The 19,834-nt window shown below is 42.4% G+C and overlaps 1 protein-coding gene across 1 annotated transcript in view; it reads right to left on the bottom strand.

Moving 5' to 3' along the window:
• LOC141273398 (alpha-2-macroglobulin-like protein 1) overlaps positions 1-19,834 on the bottom strand; it is a 196,128-nt gene that overhangs the window by 18,051 nt on the left and 158,243 nt on the right. Inside the window, exons 30-35 of the mRNA XM_073685168.1 lie at positions 19,276-19,491; positions 19,016-19,143; positions 18,084-18,174; positions 15,725-15,793; positions 13,782-13,884; positions 7,373-7,414 (exon numbers count right to left, since the gene is read on the bottom strand). Of these exons, the coding sequence (XP_073541269.1) occupies positions 7,373-7,414; positions 13,782-13,884; positions 15,725-15,793; positions 18,084-18,174; positions 19,016-19,143; positions 19,276-19,491 (649 nt within the window). The remainder of the gene's footprint in view (positions 1-7,372; positions 7,415-13,781; positions 13,885-15,724; positions 15,794-18,083; positions 18,175-19,015; positions 19,144-19,275; positions 19,492-19,834) is intronic.

The raw sequence follows: 19,834 nt of genomic DNA, 5'->3' as shown, positions 1-19,834 counted from the left end.
GACTACTGGGTTGCCACACTGTTAGATCCCCGGTACAAAAGTAAATTTGCAGAAATTATTCCTGCCATAGAAAGGGATGCACGCATGCAGGAGTATCAGCAGAGACTGTTGCAGAATCTTACATGTGCTTTTCCACAAAATACCAGTGGTGCACGTAGTGAATCTCACAGTTCCAACTTGCCAACCGTGGGACCGTCAAGTGTTCAGCACTCAAACCGTAACAGAACCACAGTATCTGCTGGTAACATCAATTTTGCGGAATCATTTCACCACTTTTTTAGCCCATCCTTTGCAAGGCCACAGGAGACAAGAAGTCTGACACATAGTCAACGCCTAGAGACGATGGTACAGGAGTATCTCCAAGTAAACATTGAAGCCACGACTGTGTCACTGGACCCTTGCTCTTTTTGGGCTTCCAATCTGGATAAATGGCCAGAGCTAGCCACTTACGCCTTGGAGATCTTGTCATGCCCCGCAGCCAGCGTTCTGTCTGAACGTGTGTTCAGCGCTGCTGGTGGTGTGCTGACAGATAAGCGCACGCGGCTCTCCACTGATAATGTAGACAGACTCACGTTCATAAAGATGAACAAATCATGGATCCGAAACGACTTTTCTACCCCTGTGTCATCCTGGGGAGAGTAAAAGCTTGATGATTGGTTAAAATCACCCTACCAACCGTTTTAAGCTTTCAAATTACTAATCATGTTTATCTGTATCTTGGCTGGAAAATAATTTGGGCTTTGTAGCAGTGTGCAGCACTGATTCTATTAGGCCATCTATAATAAGCTCCACCAGATTTAAAATTACTAATCATGTTTATCTGTATCTTGACTGGAAAATAATTTGGGCTTTGTAGCAGTGTGCAGCACTGATCCTATTAGGCCATCTATACTAAAGCTTCACCAGATTTAAAATTAATAATAATTTTTAGCTGCATCTAGCCCGGAAAATTATTTTGGGGCTCCGAGATGCGCAAGACACATAAGTGCCTTCTTGCTGCACTACCTGCAGCATGACCCTCATATTGTCAGAATTCGAAGTAATCATGACTACTGGGTTGCCACACTCTTAGATCCCCCAAACTTTTCGATCAACCTTTTCATTTTAATAAAGACCAAAAAAATGGTCATTTTTGAAATTATAAGCATTAGCAGGTTGTTAGAAACTGAAATCAAACAGTTTTCAACTCAAAACTTTATTCTAGGTGATGTTACATTTTCACATAGGACCCCTTGTTCGAAAGGAGCTTCTGAACTCTCTCGTCCATTGAATTTGTCAGGTTTTGGATGCTTTCTGCTTCAATTGTTTTGCATGAGGACAGAATACCCTCCCAGAGCTGTTGCTTAGATGTGAACTGCCTCCCGCCATCATAGACACTCCTTTTAATGATGCTCCAAAGGTTCTGAATGGGGTAGAGGTCAGGGGAGCATGGGGGTCACACCATAAGTTTGTCCCCTTTTATGCCCATATCAGCCAGAGATGCAGATGTTTTATGTGCAGCATGAGATGGTGCATTATCATGCAGAAAAATGATCTTGCTGTGAAATACACGGTTCTTCTTCTTGAACCATGGCAGGAAGTGCTGTTTGAGAAAATCCACATACATTATGGAGTTCATCTTTAGCGCCTTCAGGGATCATAAAGGGGCCGACAATCTCTCTCCCCATGATTCCAGCCCAAAACATTACTCCACCTCCTCCTTGTTGGCGCTGTAGCCGTGTTTGCGTGGGGTGTCCATCAACCAGCCATCCTCCACTCCATCCATCTGGACCATCGAGCGCTGCACGGCACTCATCCGTGAACAAAACAGTTTTGAAATCAGTCTTCATGTAATGTTTGGCCCACTGGAGCCGTTTCTGCTTGTGTGAAGTGGATAGAGGAGGTCGACAGGATGGCGTATGCACAGCTGCAAACCTCTGAAGGACCCTGCATCTTGTTGTTCGGGGGACGTTGGAGGCACAAGCAGCTTCAAAAACTTGTCTGCTGCTATGACAAGGCTTTTTTGCCGCTGCTCTTTCAACCTGACGTAATTGCCTGTAGGAAAGAGTCCTCAATTTGCCCTTATCAGCACGCACACGTGTGTACTGTGAATCAGCTACATACTTCTTGATTGCCAAGACACTTCATCCTGATCATCGCACAATGTTGATTGTAGTCATGCCTTGACCTAAACACTCCGCAATTTGTTGCTTCTCAGCAGCCGACACATCCTTTTTCTTTCCCATTTTGGCAGAAAATGTAGGCTGCTTAATAATGTGAGACAGCCTTCTTAAGTAGTCTTGCCTTTCATTGGACACACCTGCCAAACTAATTAGCACAGGTGTCTGCAATTGCTTACAGTGATATAAAGAGCCCTGACACACATCACCATCAATGAGTTTAACTGACAAACAAACAAATTCTTCCCTTATCACTCCTAAACACTTTTTGCATAATAATTTGGAACACAGTGTACATGTGCTTTTCCACAAAACACCAGTGGTTCACGTAGTGAATCTTACAGTTCTAACTTGCCAACCGTGGTCTGTATGGAGTTGTTCAATAAAGGGCCCAAAATTAAGATAACATAGATGGGAGAGGTCTCTATGAATAGGAATTCCTAAGTATTTGATACCCTGTGAGGGCCAGGCAAAGGGAAAGTTGGACTGGATGGAATCCTATATGGAGTTGGGGAGGGAGACATCGAGGGCCTCAGACTTCGCTGCATTGATTTTAAAATTTGACCATGTAACAAAGTGATCTATTTCAGCCATAACAGCATGGATGGATATATGTGATTGAGTGATATATACTAGGACATCATCAGCAAATAGAGAGCACTTGTACTCGGTGCCTCCCACCTCAATCCACCTAATATTGGGGTTATGGCGAATTGATGAGAGCAGGTGCTCTGTCACTAGGATGTATAAGAGAGGGGACAGAGAACATCCCTGCCTTGTCCCATTGGTGATTGTGAAAGGTGATGAAAATGTTCTGACGCGCCCCCTGGGCCTTGGGATACCCGGAGCCGGACCCTTTTTGGTGGATGCTGGTGGTTGTAGTCTCCGTGGCGGCAACCCGGTTCCGTGGCTCAGGGCGGTCAAACCAGTGGCGGAACTATTTTTGTGGTTTTGATGTTTAAATGTCCGACTACGCCACCCGTGGATTGCGGTCAGAGTGAACCGCCGCTCCAGGGCAGACCGCTGAGGCTGGTGTTGTGGGTGCAGCAGAGCGTAGCATAACTCCCCACGGGAGGAGTATAGCCTCAGGGCAGTGTATGCGGAGGATGGGGGTGATGGTGCAGGGCAGCAGCAGTAATGACACGGAGTCAGTGATGCAGTCCAGGGCCTTTACTCACAGTTCTTATTATCCAGACCACGTCTGCAGGTAACGGCTGCCCACGTCGTACTGTGCTCACCAGGTGAGGGGCTCAGACAACTCCCAGATAACTTTGGAGTGCTTCACAGGACCCCCTTTGTGTGTCCTTTGTCTGGCCTTTCTTACCAACCCTTCTGTCCGGCTGCCTCGGGCCTCCTCTTGGTAAACTTGGCGCCAGTTTCCCTGACCCTATGTGGTGCCTTCCTAGCGGGTGTAGCGAGGGGCTGCGCCACATAAAATGTCACAGCCTCCTGTTTCTAGCTGAGGGTCGGTTCCTGCCTGCACTAGTTTCGGGGACCGGTCTCCCCCTTTGGCCTGACCCCTCCACGCAGGTGGATTCGGGCGTGCGGTGGCGACTCGCCCGTCCGCACCCCTGAGATCCCTTCGTTCCTCATTCCTGGAGCCTTCTCCGCTCCTCTTCCTTCCTTCTCCCTCTTCCAGGCCTGGGCCTCTGTTACTAGGCCCGCCTCCGGAGCAGAGCTCATGCAGAGCCCCTGCTCCCTGCCACTTCTGCTCAGACTTCTCTGCACTGAACTAAGATGGTGCCCACCTTTTATACTCCCTTCTCAATGCACCCAGGAACTGCTTCCTCCCTGCTCCTGCACTACAGGGTTCCCCTTCCTCAGTGTTCCCTCCCCCCACTCCAGCCATGGACAGGGACTGTCGTGCCCATCTCAGGGGCATATTGGTCGCCCTGCCCCACGGCAATGTGGTGTAATGCATGCAGGTGTCGGGTCCTGATCCACACTACATCCTTACCTGTGAGTGAGATATCACACCTCTGGGTGAGGTGCAATACCTCTGTAGCAACCGAGCCCTCAGGGTGCTACAGTTCCATTTATCTTCAGCCTAGGTGACGTATTGCGATACAGGGCCATGATTTTGGCTATAAAAGGGTCCCCTAGACCCCTACCCCAAGCTTTTTAAGAGAATCATATATGGCGTGCCAGGAGACTCTATGGAATGCTTTCTCAGCATCCCACGAGAGTATCTAATTACAAATTTTTAACTGCATCTAGCCCAGGAAATACTTTGTGCCTAGTAGCAGGGTCTGCTAGTCAGCGGATTATCCCGGCTGTTAAGCAAGCTACACCACCTGTAGTTTGGACACTTCATTTTTTCAAAGGAAATGCTTCGGGACCACGGGATACTCAGTGAAGAGCATCAGGAAGCACCCCAAGGCATAGGGGCTCGGACTGGCAGTAGGATGCCTTGCGGTGGACAGCCGAGCTCGATCCTTATAAAAGCTTTTTAACTGCAGCAGCTTTAGTGGACGCTACTGGAGCTGGAATAACGCGGCTGCTGGCATGAGACTTGCCCTCCAATAGATCCTTGTAAATGGATTTAAAGTGTATTTATTCAAATTAGAGAGACAATTTAAATTAAAAAGCTTAGAGCTGCCTCCACCACAGGGGGGCTCGCTCGACCCACCAGCGGACAGGCACCAGTATTGGGAGAGGGGGGCTGGCCGTCAGGGTTCACCGCGGCTCTGGCACAAACCCGGCGACACGGAGGTGGCACGGGCAGGAGCGGACTGAACGTGTCGGCTTCTCACTTTTTGGATTTTAGAAGGGCATGACATGCCTATATCTGTGTCTCCCCCTCCTTTTACTCCTCCACCTCTTTTATTTTCGCATGACTATATGTACTTGTCACTTTTCCATGTGTTAGTTGTGTCTTCTGAGCAGTTTGTCAGCTTTTGGACACCTTTGAAGGTGTTTTCTATGTGTTTTTATGTGTTTTTGTTTGCCTGCCATTGGTTTTAACGGTGTTCGAAGGTGTTCGACGAACAGTTCGGCGAACACACGGGTGTTCGACGAACCGAACCGAACTCGAACACTACGGGGGTGGCTCAACACTACTGAAAATATGTCTTATATTCTAGGTTCTTCAAAGTAGCCACCTTTTGCTTTGATGACTGCTTTGCACACTCTTGGCATTCTCTTGATGAGCTTCAAGAGGTAGTCACCGGAAATGGTTTTCACTTCACAGGTGTGCCCTGTCATGTTTAATAAGTGGGATTTCTTGCCTTATAAATGGGGTTGGGACCATCAGTTGTGTTTTGCAGAAGTCAGTTGGATACACAGCTGATAGTCCTACTGAATAGACTGTTAGAATTTGTATTATGGCAAGAAAAAAGCAGCCAAGTAAAGAAAAACGAGTGGCCATCATTGCTTTAAGAAATGAAGGTCAGTCAGTTCGAAAAATTGGGAAAACTTTGAAAGTGTTCCCAAGTGCAGTTGCAAAAACCATCAAGCACTAAAAAGAAATTGGCTCACATGAGGACCGCCCCAGGAAAGGAATACCTGCTTCTGAGGATAAGTTTATCCGAGTCACCAGCCTCAGAAATCGCAGGTTAACAGCAGCTCAGATTAGAGACCAGGTCAATGCCACACAGCGTTCTAGCAGCAGACACATCTCTTCAACAACTGTTAAGAGGAGATTTTGTGCAGCAGGCCTTCATAGTAAAATAGCTGCTAGGAAGCCACTGCTAAGGACAGGCAACAAGCAGAAGAGACTTGTTTGGGCTAAAGAACACAAGGAATGGACATTAGACCAGTGGAAATCTGTGCTTTGGTCTGATGAGTCTAAATTTGAGATCTTTGGTTCCAACCACCGTGTCTTTGTGCGACGCAGAAAAAGTGAATGGATGGACTCTACATGCCTATATTTCTCTCCGTGAAGCATGGAGGAGGAGGTGTGAAGGTGTGGGGGTGCTTTGCTGGTGACATTGTTGGGGATTTATTCAAAATTGAAGGCATACTGAGCCAGCATGGCTACCACAGCATCTTGCAGCGGCATGCTATTCCATCCGGTTTGCGTTTAGTTGAACCATCATTTCTTTTTCAACAGGACAATGACCCCAAACACACCTCCAAGCTGTGTAAGGGTTATTTGACCAAGAAAGAGAGTGATGGGGTGCTACACCAGATGACCTGGCCTCCACAGTCACCAGACCTGAACCCAATCGAGATGGTTTGGGGTGAGCTGGACCGCAGAGTGAAGGCAAAAGGGCCAACAAGTGCTAAGCATCTCTGGGAGCTCCTTCAAGATTGTTGGAATACCATTTCTGGTGACTACCTCTTGAAGCTCATCAAGAGAATGCCAAGAGTGTGCAAAGCAGTCATCAAAGCAAAAGGTGGCTACTTTGAAGAACCTAGAATATAAGACATATTTTCAGTTGTTTCACACTTTTTTGTTAAGTATATAATTCCACATGTGTTAATTCATAGTTTTGATGCCTTCAGTGTGAATGTACAATTTTCATAGTTATGAAAATACAGAAAAATCTTTAAATGAGAAGGTGTGTCCAAACTTTTGGTCTGTACTGTATATATTCCAAAAATTGACAGCACTCCAGAAAATATTTTGGAAAAGAGCAGTCTTTAATAGCCCATATGTGGTGACGTTTGGGGACAAAAATATGAGCCTTTCTTGCTTGAGAAAAGCTGATTTTAGCTGATTGGCTAAAAAGTTCTCTATTCTTGGAGATATTTTCTAGAGAACTGTCTATTTTTGGAATCTATGTATTCAACCAGTGGCCCGATGCATTCATATCGCTCTTATACTTGTGTTACTTTAGGCTAGGGCTACATGGCAACTTTGGGTTGTCGCATTGTGACACCTACAGTACTGTGACAACAAAGTCACAAAAAATCCAACTGAGTCTGATTTTCTGCGACTTTTTTCTTGTGGTTGCTGTAGTGCAGTAGTTGGAATGCCGCTCCATTCACTTCTAAAGCGCTGTGATGTAGCAGCGGCACTGAGTTAGCTTCAGTCGCTCAATTGCTATTGTGGCCAAAGTCACCATGTAGCTTTCGCCATGAAGGGAATCTGTAAGATCAACCCACCAAAACGGCATATTGTGCAGTCTTTGCAATGTAAATTCATTGACACCTTTAATTCTTCTACCTGTGACTGCATTCCGGAGTAATTAGTATTGTAATTCACATGCAAAGACAACCAACCACTGATATTAAACCCAATGACAAAATATTCAGGGATGATTCCTTACCAAAATCCCACGGGGCATTATACTCCACCACTGTATGCTCATCTGCAATAGAAATATATATTGAATATAATTCAGGAGCAAAAAGACTGACATATGTTGGGTTAAAATATCTAGTCCCTTCAAGAAAATAGGCTGTTGGCACCAGAGCAGAATTAATATTGGTGAAGGTCTCCCTCATATTGAAGATTGAAGCATGGCTTCATCATGGATTGAAAGGAAAAGAGCTCACACTCTAAGACACTATACATACATGTAGCTGGGATCCCCCCTGCTGTGAACAGGTAATTAGAGTAGGTTATCTCATGGATCACAGACACGAAGTCCAGACACAGTTTACAGAAGAATATAGAAGGTGACAGATTTATGGCCTGTGGAGATGCCTTATCGCCCTTGCATTCCTATGTTCAGAGAACTGCAAACAAACTGCTTCGAGCCCAGACTCCAGTTATGAATATTGTTTTTTTTGTGAAAGGTATAGCTCCTACAGTATTGGAAGACATATTTTAAGCGTTGTGACCAAGTGGCGAACGTAACGCAATTACTTACATCACTGTGTTACCTGCCGATCAGCCTCAAATTAATATCTAACTGAAACCACCAGAAAGGTATAATGAAAACCACAATGATATTAATAAATTCAAAATATTTTATTAACCAATTAAAATTGAAAACAACACAGGACTCAAGACAAATAGACAACATTAAAAACAAAGAGGGGGGAGGGGTATGTCCCTAAAAGTTTATACAAATGTCTATTATAATAAACCTCTCACAAATACTGTATGTTTGCCAGAAAAATATAACTAATATCTATATACAATATATATATATATATATATATATGTATATATTTAAATATGCTCCCAGTGAAGACAAGGAAATAAATAATAACAAATTACTGGTGGTATTAATAATACATACTGGAATAAATTAAGTATAAAAATATGCAATGAAATTAAATATATACTCAATTAATATCTAATATCCATTACATCTATAGAAAAAAATCCTACTCTATTAGAGACTATGAGATGCCATATCTGGAAACGATACCAGAGCTAGTGTTCAAATCAAAAATAGGGAGGCATATATGACATAATAAGATGCCTGACGAAGCAAGAGCGAAACAGCGTTGGAATGGTGTGAGGGGGCTGGGGTATGTCTTGACTACAATTTTTTGAGGTCCCTCTGATTGTTGCCATCTTATTATGTCGTATATGCCTTCCTATTTTTGACTTGAACACTAGCTCTGGTATTGTTTCCAGCTATGGCATCTCGTAGTCTCTAATAGAGCAGGATTTTTTCTATAGATGTAATGGATATTGGATATTAATTGAGTATATATTTAACTTATTTGTACAAGCACTTTATATAAATTGATATAATTTTATTCATAATGTATTCCAGTATGTATTATTAATACCATCAGTAATTCATTATTATTTATTTCCTTGTCTTCACTGGGGGCATATTTGATTATATGTATATATATATGTATGTATACTAGCTATTGAACCCGTTCTATGTCCGGGTGGCAAGCATTTTTATTGGTATATGGTCTCCCATATTGGTATGTGCTACCCCCCTCCTGGTATCTCTGCTGCCCCCATCCTGGTATTTGTGCTGCCCCCATCCTGGTATTTGTGCTGCCCCCATCCTGTCCCCACCATCCTATCCTGGTATGTATGGCCCCCTCATCCCCAATCCTGGTATGCATGGCACCCCTCATTCACAATCCTGGTATGTATGGCACCCCTCATTCCAAATCTGGTATACATTGCACCCCTCATCCCAATCCTGGTATGCATGGCACCCATCTCTTATCCTGATATGCATGGCACACCTCATTCCAAATCTAGCATACATGGCACCCCTCATCCCCCAATCCTGGTATATATGGTACCCAATCCCTTATCCTGGTATGCATGTCACCAGTCATCCCCCAATCCTGGTATGCATGGCACCCCATCCCTCATCCTGGTATGTATGGTACCCCTCATTCCTATCCTGGTATGCATGGTACCCTCATCCTGGTATGCATGGCACCCCATTCCTCATCCTGGTATGCATGGCACCCCTCATCCCCAATTGTGGTATATATGGCAACCCTCATTCCAAATCTGGGATACATTGCACCCCTCATCCCAATCCTGGTATGCATGGCACCCCTCATCCCCATCCTGGTATGCATGGCACCCCTCATCCCCAATCCTGGTATGGTATGCATGGCACCCTTCATCCCCAATCCTGGTATGCATGGGACCCCTCATCCCCAATCCTGGTATGCATGGCACCCCTCATCCCCAATCCTGGTATGCATGGCACCCCTCATCCCCAATCCTGGTATGCATGGCACCCCTCATCCCCAATTCTGGTATGCATGGCACCCCTCATCCCAATCCTGGTATACATGGCACCCCTCATCCCCAATCCTGGTATTCATGGCACCCCTCATCCCCAATCCTCTTATGCATGACACCCCTCATCCCCAATCCTGGTATGTATGGCCCCCTCATCCCCAATCCTGGTATGCATGGCACCCCTCATCCACAATCCTGGCATGTATGGCAGCCCTCATTCCAAATCTGGTATACATTGCACCCCTCATCCCAATCCTGGTATGCATGGCACCCCATCTCTCATCCTGATATGCATGGCACACCTCATTCTAAATTTGATATACATGGCACCCCTCATCCCCCAATCCTGGTATGTATGGTACCCAATTCCTTATCCTGGTATGCATGTCACCACTCATCCCCCAATCCTGGTATGCATGGCACCCCATCCCTCATCCTGGTATGTATGGTACCCCACATTCCTATCCTGGTATGTATGGTACCCCTCATCCTGGTATGCATGGCACCCCATCCCTCATCCTGGTATGCATGGTATCCCGCATCCCTATTCTGGTATGTACGGCACCCCTCATCCCCCAATCCTGGTATGGTATGCATGGCACCCTTCATCCCCAATCCTGGTATGCATGGTACCCATGGCACCTCGCATTCCTATCCTGGTATGCATGGTACCCATCATCCCTATGTATGGTACCCCTCATCCTGGTATGCATGGCACCTCTCATCCCAATTCTGGTATGTATGGCCTCCTCATCCCAGAAACCTGGTATGCATGGCACCCAATCCCTCATCCTGGTATGCATGGCACGCCTCATCCCCAATCCTGGTATGTATGGCTCCCTCATCACTATCCTGGTATGCATGGCACCCCATCCCTTATCCTGGTATGCATGGCACTCCTCATCCCTATACTGGTATGCATGGTACCCCTCATCCCTATTCTGGTATGCATGGTACCCCTCATCCTGGTATGCATGGCACCCCATCCATCATCCTGGTATGCATGGTACCCCGCATTGCTTTCCTGGCATGTATGGTACCCCTCATCCCTCAATCCTGGTATGTATGGCACCCCTCATCCCTATCCTGGTATGTGTGGCCCCCTCATCCCCCTATCCTGGTATGGATGCTACCCCTCATCCTCCAATCCTGGTATGCTTGGTACCCCTCATCCTGGTATGCATGGCACCCCATCCATCATCCTGGAATGCATGGTACCCTGCATTACTATCCTGGTATATATGGTACCCCTCATCCCCCTATCCTGGTATGCACGGTACCCAATCCCTATCCTGGTATTCATGGTACCTTGCATTCCTATTCTGGTATTTATGGTACCCCTCATCCTTATCCTGGTATGTATGGTACCCCTCATCCCCCAATTCTGGTATGCATGGTACCCCTCATCCTGGTATGCATGGCACCCCATCCCTCATCCTAGTATGTAAGGTACTCATCATCCCTATCCTGGTATGTATGGTACCCCTCATCCCTATCCTGGTATGCATGGCACCCCTCATCCCTATCCTGGTATGCATAGTACTCCGAATTCCTATCCTGGTATGTATGGTACCCCTCATCCCTATTCTGGTATGCATGGTACCCCTCACCCCCAATCCTGGTATGCGTGGTACCCCTCACCCCCAATCCTGGTATGTGTGGTACCCCTCACCCCCAATACTGGTATGTGTGGTACCCCTCACCCCCAATCCTGGTATGTGTGGTACCCCTCACACCCCAATCCTGGTAAGTGTGGTACCCCTCACCCCCCCAATCCTGATATATGCATGGTCCCTTCACCCCTTTCACACTGTACACACATATGAAAAAAATAAACAGTTATACTCACCTTTCTTCTCTGTGCTCCAGCGCTGCTGTGTCCTCTTCTGCCGGAAGCCAGGGGAGGAGTGCGGCGCCGGAGCACCGCGCTGTCCAGCACCATTTTGCTGAAGACACACTGTAAATGTGTCTTAAGTAAAATGGCGCCGGATAGCGATATGCGCACGCGCCGGTCCGACGCCTTCACTCCGCCCCCGGTCTCCAGCGAAGAGAGGCGCCGCGGCAACGCTCCTCCCGGTCAGGTAAGTATGTAAGTATGGCACCGGAGATCGCAGTATGCGTTCAGTGTCTACCCATACTGCGCGATCTCCGGCGCCATATACTTCCTCTTACCTGTAACGGCTGGATGCCTGCTTCTGTCTGGAGTCAGACTGCGTGTCACGCATGCGCAGTCTATCGATGCTTCGGACAGAAACACGCATTCCCGGTTATATTATAGATAGATATATATATATATATAATTAGTTATATTTTTCTAGCAACAATATTTGTGAGAGGTTTATTATACTAGACATTTGTATAAACTTTTAGGGACATACCCCTCCCCCCTCATGAGCTTCTTTGTTTTTGTTTTTAATGTCTATTTGTCTTAAGTCCTGTGTATTTTTTAATTTTAATTGATTAATAAAATATTTTACATTTATTAATATCATTGTGGTTTTCATTATACCTTTCCGGTGGTTTCAATTCTAATTTATTGAGGCATTTTGAGTATATGATTGTATGTATCTTTGGTATTTCCTTTTTCTTATAGGATTTATACCAAATTAATATCGGACAGAAGGTTAACATTACATATGGGGAGGCATGTGGGCATAACGTTTATCTAATAAAATCAGAGTTTGAGTTGTTCTCATTGTTGTCATTGTCAGTCCTGGAAGACACAGTTCGCTAACATTCACCTATATTATTATAGAATTTGTAAAGTTTTTTTTTTATAGACTGATTAAATTAAAGCTACATTTTTCTCATTAAATTATCTGGTGCCTTGAACTTTTGGAGAATTTGAATATTAATTATCTATCATTATTTTCTAGACATTATATTGCACTGTTATGAGGGTACTTTACATATGATACTGGTATTAGGTATGACAGTATTATTAGAGCACTGAATTGTGGTATTTACTTTTGCATTTTTTGGAATATTACAGGATGTTTTTTACGTTATGTAGCAGTATTTTGACAAATGTATGGAAATTTTATTAGGTCACAATACATGTTGTATTGTGTTATTGATTGCGAACGCTACATGATGCTGCTATATAATTATTATATAGTATTCAGCTATAGCAAGTGCCAAGCTGATCTATTTGCATAGAGAAGACAGCAATGAAATTAAACTCCCAAGCTTGTTCAACAGCAAAGAGTGTATTGACACTATTGTGACACATTTTAATCCAGTGAACAATATTCTGAAAGATTCAAAAGTGCAAAAGTTTTAGCCAGGTATGTATAAAATGTTGCAAAGGAAGAATGCTTTGAAAATATGTGTTGATAGTTTATTTTTATCAATTAACAAAACGCAAAGTGAATGAATAAAAGAGAAATCTAAATCAAATTAGTATTTGTTGTGACCACCATCTGCCTTTAAAACAGCATCATTTCTTGTAGGTACACTTGTACACAGTTTTTGTAGGAAATTGGCAAGGAGGTTGTTCCAAACATCTTGGAGAACTAACCACAGATCTCCTGTGGATGTAGGCATGCGTAAATAACATCAAGAAGGAATCTGACTGGCTCCAAATTTATTCTACAGCTGAGCAACGACGCCACAAATACAGAATGATCTTTACCATAAAGAAGAACAATGAGTCCTGAAAGTGATGATATGGTCTCCACAGAACTCTGATCTCAACATCATCGAGTCTGTCTGGTATTACATGAAGAGACAGAAGGATTTGCACAAGTGACATCCACAGAAGATCTGTGGTTATTTCTTCAAGATGTTTGGAACAACCTCCCTGTAAAGTTCTTTCAAAAACTGTGTACAAGTGATAAGTGAACCTGGAAGAATGCCATTTTGAAGGCAAAGGGCTGTCACATCAAATATTGATTTGATTTAGATTTCATCACCTTTGGTAATTAAAAACAAACAAACTCTAAACCCTTCGATTTTTAAAGCATTCTTACTTTGCAGTACTTTTTTCCACACTTGACTAAAAATTAGGCACAATACTGAAAATAAATTGAATTCTTTACATTACATACCTGGATCATAGTAATCCAACACAAAAGCAGTGGCAGGCTGCAGATTCTCCACTAGAGCTTCTTGTTCCACAGAAAAGTCTAACTTTATAGTTTCATGGGTCAACTGCAAATTAATCAAATGTGAAAAATAAAATGTCTGTATATAAAAGAGACTGGTACATCAGCTGATAAGCTAATTGGCTGTGTATACATATTTTTACTGTGTTATGGAATACGTCAGCACTAGAAAAGCAATAAGAATGGGATAGCTGGGTCAATATGGTGTCATCCTAGATATTGTGTTTGAAAATACCCCAAAACACCATAAAACAGCAAAAACGAATTAGAAAAACTTAGAAAAATAAGTTACTGGTAAGGCATAATCAGTTTCTTTTAGTTCTGAAGAAAACCTGAAAATTCAGGTTATTGGCATTTTATCCAAGGGCAAATTTTCTATCTTGGATCTATTTATTGGCTTCCATTGTCTTAAACGGAATCTATCAGGAGGTTTTTGCTATTTAATCTGATAGCAGCATGATGTAGGGGCAGAGACCCTGATTCCAGTGATGTGTCACTTATTAGGCTGTGTTGCTGTTTCAATAAAATCAGTGTTTTATCAGCAAGAGATTATTACTAGAGGACTAGGTGTCTCATGCCTCCTAGTCCAACCTCATTAGCAGCTTACTGTCAATATACAGTGTATACAAAAAGCTGTCAATCAATGATGTGGGCGGGGTCACCATTCCGAACTCTACTAGATCTGCTTCAGAGAAAACTGTGATTCTATCACAACTAAGTGATATATCGCTGGAAGCAGCGTCTCTGTCCCTACATCATACTGCTTTCAGATAACATAGTATAAACTGCTCACAGATTCCCTTTAATCAGTGAATAGGACTCCATAATATATACTTTGCACTGAAGCAAAGCGCAGACAAGATAGTTTTTACTAAAAAACGTATCTCTAATGACTACAAAATGGTTGCACTTTCTGTGACTGAATAGAAAAACACCAATGCTCCTGCATATAAAGAAAACATTTATTGAACAGAGGCCACTGTCCTAACTTCACTAGATTTCTATTTGTAGGGATTTTATTTTCTGAACCTCTACAATTTGCTAAAGCAGCTGTTCGACTCCATAAACAGGATTTCAGAGATGCTATATCGCAGCTACACAGGAAACTGCTGTCAGACGATAACTGATTGAAGAGGCTGTCCGCTACTTTTACATTGATGCCCTATCCACAGGATAGGGCATCAATGTATGATCGGCTAGGGTCCCTCACGCGACACCTGCCGATCAGCTGTTATTGGTGCCGGTGGCGGCAGCTGCCGGCCGGAAGTGGTAGTGGCCGCTGCGGTGTACTACATATCCGCTTCCCATTTAATCGAATAGGAGGCGGATGTGCAGTACACCGCGGAGCCCCGCAGGTGAACACTTCCGGGCGGTGGAGGCCGCCATCGGCACCGATAACAGCTGATCGGCGGGGGTGCATAAATGTAAAAGTAGTGGACAACTTCTTTAACTTCTATTGGAGAGTGTTGTGTGCTGTGCAGAGGTCACTGTGCAGAGGTAGGGGGAGGTGGGCTGTGACCATTACCTTGTGTCAGTGGTGAATTTGGGGTTATCGGCTTCCAGCTGTCTAACATAGGTGTTGCTTTATATATTACTGCATGTCATACTAATAAGATGACTGTTAAGGAGAAATCTCTATAGAAATCTCTTTGGAAAGTGTCAGCCGATTTTGAGGCTCAGTGGTCATGGCATGGGAAATTAGAGAAAAATTACGAAAAATGTAAAAAAAAAAAAAATACATTTAACATAAAAACTTTAAACAACACGTTACTTTCATTCTACATATTCCCTTTAAAGCAACAAGATATGAATATACTGGGCCTCAATAATCAAAACTGTTTCAATGACGTCTAATGCTTTAGAAAAAAAAAAACAATCTGTCTCACCTTTGTTAAGTAAATGGAAACATTTTGCGGTAATATTTCTGTTCTTGCCACCAAAGGATTTTTCATCAGCTAAACAAAAAAAGAGGACATGTAAATGTCAGTTCTGCAAGGATATCAATTAGCAATGATAATGACTAGAGATGAGCAAATCTTTTGAAATTCAAATTCGTCAGTTTTGGTGAACTTTTCTAAAAAAACAAAAAAACATTTCACATGGATAAATTTGCTCTACCCTAAAAAAAATGTTCAAACATGAAAAAAATACAATTGTATCCAGCTCACTCACGATTAAGTAGTTATCCCAAAGCGGTGCAGGGGCTGAAAGCTTGTATCGGCCACAAGAAATGAAACAAATGGTGGAGAGAAAAAGTCCAGCATCCAATATGGGAAAAAACATTTTTTTTCGTAAAAGCAACCTTTAATGAAAAATCTTTTTAAAAAAACATGTGAGGTTAAAAACTGGTCGCGGATGCAACCGCACCGCAACCAGTTTTTAACCTCACGCATGTGAGGTTAAAAACTGGTTGCGGTGCGGTTGCATCCGCGACCAGTTTTTAACCTCACATGTTTTTTAAAAAGATTTTTCATTAAAGGTTGCTTTTACGAAAAAAAATTTTTTTTCCCATATTGGATGCTGGACTTTTTCTCTCCACCATTTGCCTAAAAAAATGTGTATACTTCTTTGAGATGTCCTGTGATTGCATCCTACCCCTTTCAAGCTGCTTAATGGAAATATTATCTCAACAAATATGACTATGGGTAAACTGATGGTAACCTTTATTCACTGTTAAACACAATCTGTACAGTTTATTCAGAGTTTGGGGGCTTTTTCTCCCTATCTCTATTGCTTAGCTGTGGGGCTGTGACGTCCTCTCACTATTCAGATTCACCCCAAAATGGCTGCCGCTGTGCATTCTTATTTCAGCTTTTATACTGGCTATGACAGTCCCTTCTAATGGCTGTGCCATACCATGCGATGTGATAGGTGCAAGACATTATAGGGAAGCCTGCCCGCTGTGAGCCTGAGGTCAAATCTGCCGGAGATATGTGGATACTGTAATCTCCTGCATTCTGTAATAGAGGTGGGCATTTTTGGCAATTCACATAAATTGAATCATAAATTGTTTGAATTCTCCAGATCAAGTAAATATTTGGCAAAATTCGACACGAATATGATTCACATCCAATCTATTTGCTGGTCTCTGATAGCGATTAAAAATTCTTCAAAACTTTTTATAACATTTTGCGATACAGAATTATCATAAGTTTGAATGTTGTCATACAAATAATTACACAGGAATTCTGAACTTTTGGTTAGTGTTAAAATGGTTGATAAGTTAACCTTTCAATAAGTAACATTAGAATTTTTTTTAATAAAATTTTCTTATTCTTCAAATGTGGTAACAGTATTACTTTTCTTCCTTAAATGTGTTATCTAAGATTAGTAAAATATAATTGCTTTGTAAATTGAGCAGTAATTTTAGGTACATCCTACAGATGTAGAAAAGTAGACCTTTTTGCTAACCTCATACAACTCCTTTTTTTTTTTATAAAAATGCTTCACTAGTACCCAAAATTCTGATCTTCTATCACATGCTATTTTCATTCGGATCACTTTGGCAACATTTCTAGTCTCCTAGTCAGAATTATTAAAGAAAATCATTGATGTGGTTAAGAAAGATCCTTACTACCAACCAACAGTAGAATATTTGTGTGGATCAAGATTGTGTCTTCTATAGAGGAAGCTATGATATTGCAACCAGGAACATATTGGCACCCATCTGCTGTAACATTAATTGATAAATTAAAATCTATTACCACACTTGATGAACATAAATTATTTCAAGTTTTTCTTTTACTCAGAAGTCTTGAAGCCATCAAACACATTGAAAATAAAATTGTCCAAAACCCTCCATTATCATCAGGATCAGCCAACAGTCTAATGTGAATTTGGGCTTCCCAAAGCTCCCTCAGAAGATGATGTTAGGGGAGAAAAGGATCCATCCTGCTAAATTTCAGCAGCCAACCCTTTTTGTGATGGCTCTCTTATAGAGAACTTAGGAGCCAAGCTTTCCCCCTGTGTATGAATGGGTTGGGAGAGTTATCTGTTGGCTGACAGCTATCTAATGTGTTTGAGAGCTTTTGACATGTACCTATGTTGCCCACTCCAATCAATTTAACCCCTTATTTTATGCCAAATCTTACCCCGAAAAATAAAAACAAAGCTGGAATTTAATTAAATGAGTTTCTGCATTAAGGGCCAATATTTTATTATACAGGTTATAATAAAGATTATTATTTTACTGTATATTCATTTCACTACTTTACAAACAACTGAATCCCGCGTCAGGCTTCTCACCTTATTCACACTTTCTCTGTCAGGAACATAGCCAGATACCATCGTCACTATAATCAGCGCCATATTGGTGTTTTCTCGTTTTCCTAAATACCTAAGGAAATTAGAAAGACTAGTAATATATCACAGACAATAAGAATGGAAAGAAGAAAAGTCAAAAGCGCGTCTAGGATAATGGGATGCATTTGTTTTAGTTGCTTAGTGGACAATCCCTTTGTGGTGAAGGTCTAGTGACCGAAGGGGAGATATTATTGTATTATTACATAGCAGTCACGTATATAAAGCATGGATAAGCTGAGCTCACTATGGCAGGAGCTGCTCTTACCTGCTCTGGTCTCTAGAGAGGACCTCCTGTATAATGTTGATAGTTTTGATGACACAAATCCATTAAAAGAGTATTGCCATCATGTAATGTTATGGAATATCACTAGGATGAGCTATAACCAGGGACATAACCATAGTGGGTGTAAGGGTTGCAATCGCACCTTGACCATGGAGTCTAGAGAGGTCCAAAAGATCTCTTCGGCTCACATGAGATGCCACATATTATTAAAGTTGTCTAAAAGATGGGGGCCTTGTTGGAGATTTTACATTGGGGCTCACATGTTTCAAGTTACACCACTAGCCATAACAATATGATCATTAGAGGTCTGCTCTCAGGAACTTGCGTTGAGCAATTGAAGTGATTTGAGTGTATGAAGTTGCACTAAAATCACTTAACTAGTGCTGCAGACCGTTTATTCAGAGGATACTGTGGGTCACTGCAGTTGGACAGTCACTGACCAGAAACTAATGACCTATCCGAATGATATGCCATTATTACTTGTATGGTCGATAAAGCCCATTAAATAATGACTTAAGTTTTATATGGATAAAAGATTGTCAAATTACCACTTTGTGTACTGACAATCAATTTCAGGCATCTTTCAACTTACCTAACGTCCAAATGGACATTAAACTTTTTCTTAGATGCATGAGTCCAGTCTGACGGCTCAGTGCTCACATTGAAAGAAAAGTATTCTTTTTCAGTATCCTCAGGTAGAACATTGCAATGTAAATGTGACTGTGAATAAATGATTAAAATATCAAGAATTAAACATTTTTGGAGGAAACCATCATCAGTTGTCTTTCCAACAATATTGATTTCAGATTTTGGTATTTTAATTTTGGTGGAATACTAATTATTAACTTGTACCTGTAAATAGAGGAATCCTTCGCCTGTAGCAGCGACACTATATTCTCCAGGGACTTCAGGAAGATTAACAGTATGTACATTAAGACTGTTGCTTTTGGCTACATGGACGATCTCCTCAAAACCGGACTTTGAACGAATTGTCACTGTTGAATCACCCTTTTTGCGGTAGATGGCTTTGGCATATTTAGCCAGAGCTTGGAGAGCCATGGTTGTGTCCTGCAGAACCAAGTGCAAAATAAAGAAAAAGAAATCAGTTGAAAAAAAAAATTGCAAAATTTTAGGCAGAGATTCTACAGCAACTTAATGTGCACACTGGGATAAGCCAGTGAACACAGTGCATAGGGTTCCTATCCCTTGATGAAAGATTTTGGGGAAAAGGAGTGAAGATGTTGGATTTCAACAAGCATATGATGGGTAACTTGGGAAAAATAAAAGTCGGTGAACCAAACAAGCCTTCAGACATCAGTTATTTAATAGATTAAATTTATTTCATTTATTACATTTTCAGAAGAGATATCCAAGGGAGGACACAAAAAATAGTCTAAAAATGTTGCATGCT

Source organism: Phyllobates terribilis, unplaced genomic scaffold (assembly GCF_046119375.1).
Source record: "Phyllobates terribilis strain yellow unplaced genomic scaffold, ASM4611937v1 Scaffold_5__5_contigs__length_657084704, whole genome shotgun sequence".
Taxonomy (NCBI): domain Eukaryota; kingdom Metazoa; phylum Chordata; class Amphibia; order Anura; family Dendrobatidae; genus Phyllobates; species Phyllobates terribilis.
This window is presented reverse-complemented; position numbering and strand designations above follow the sequence as displayed.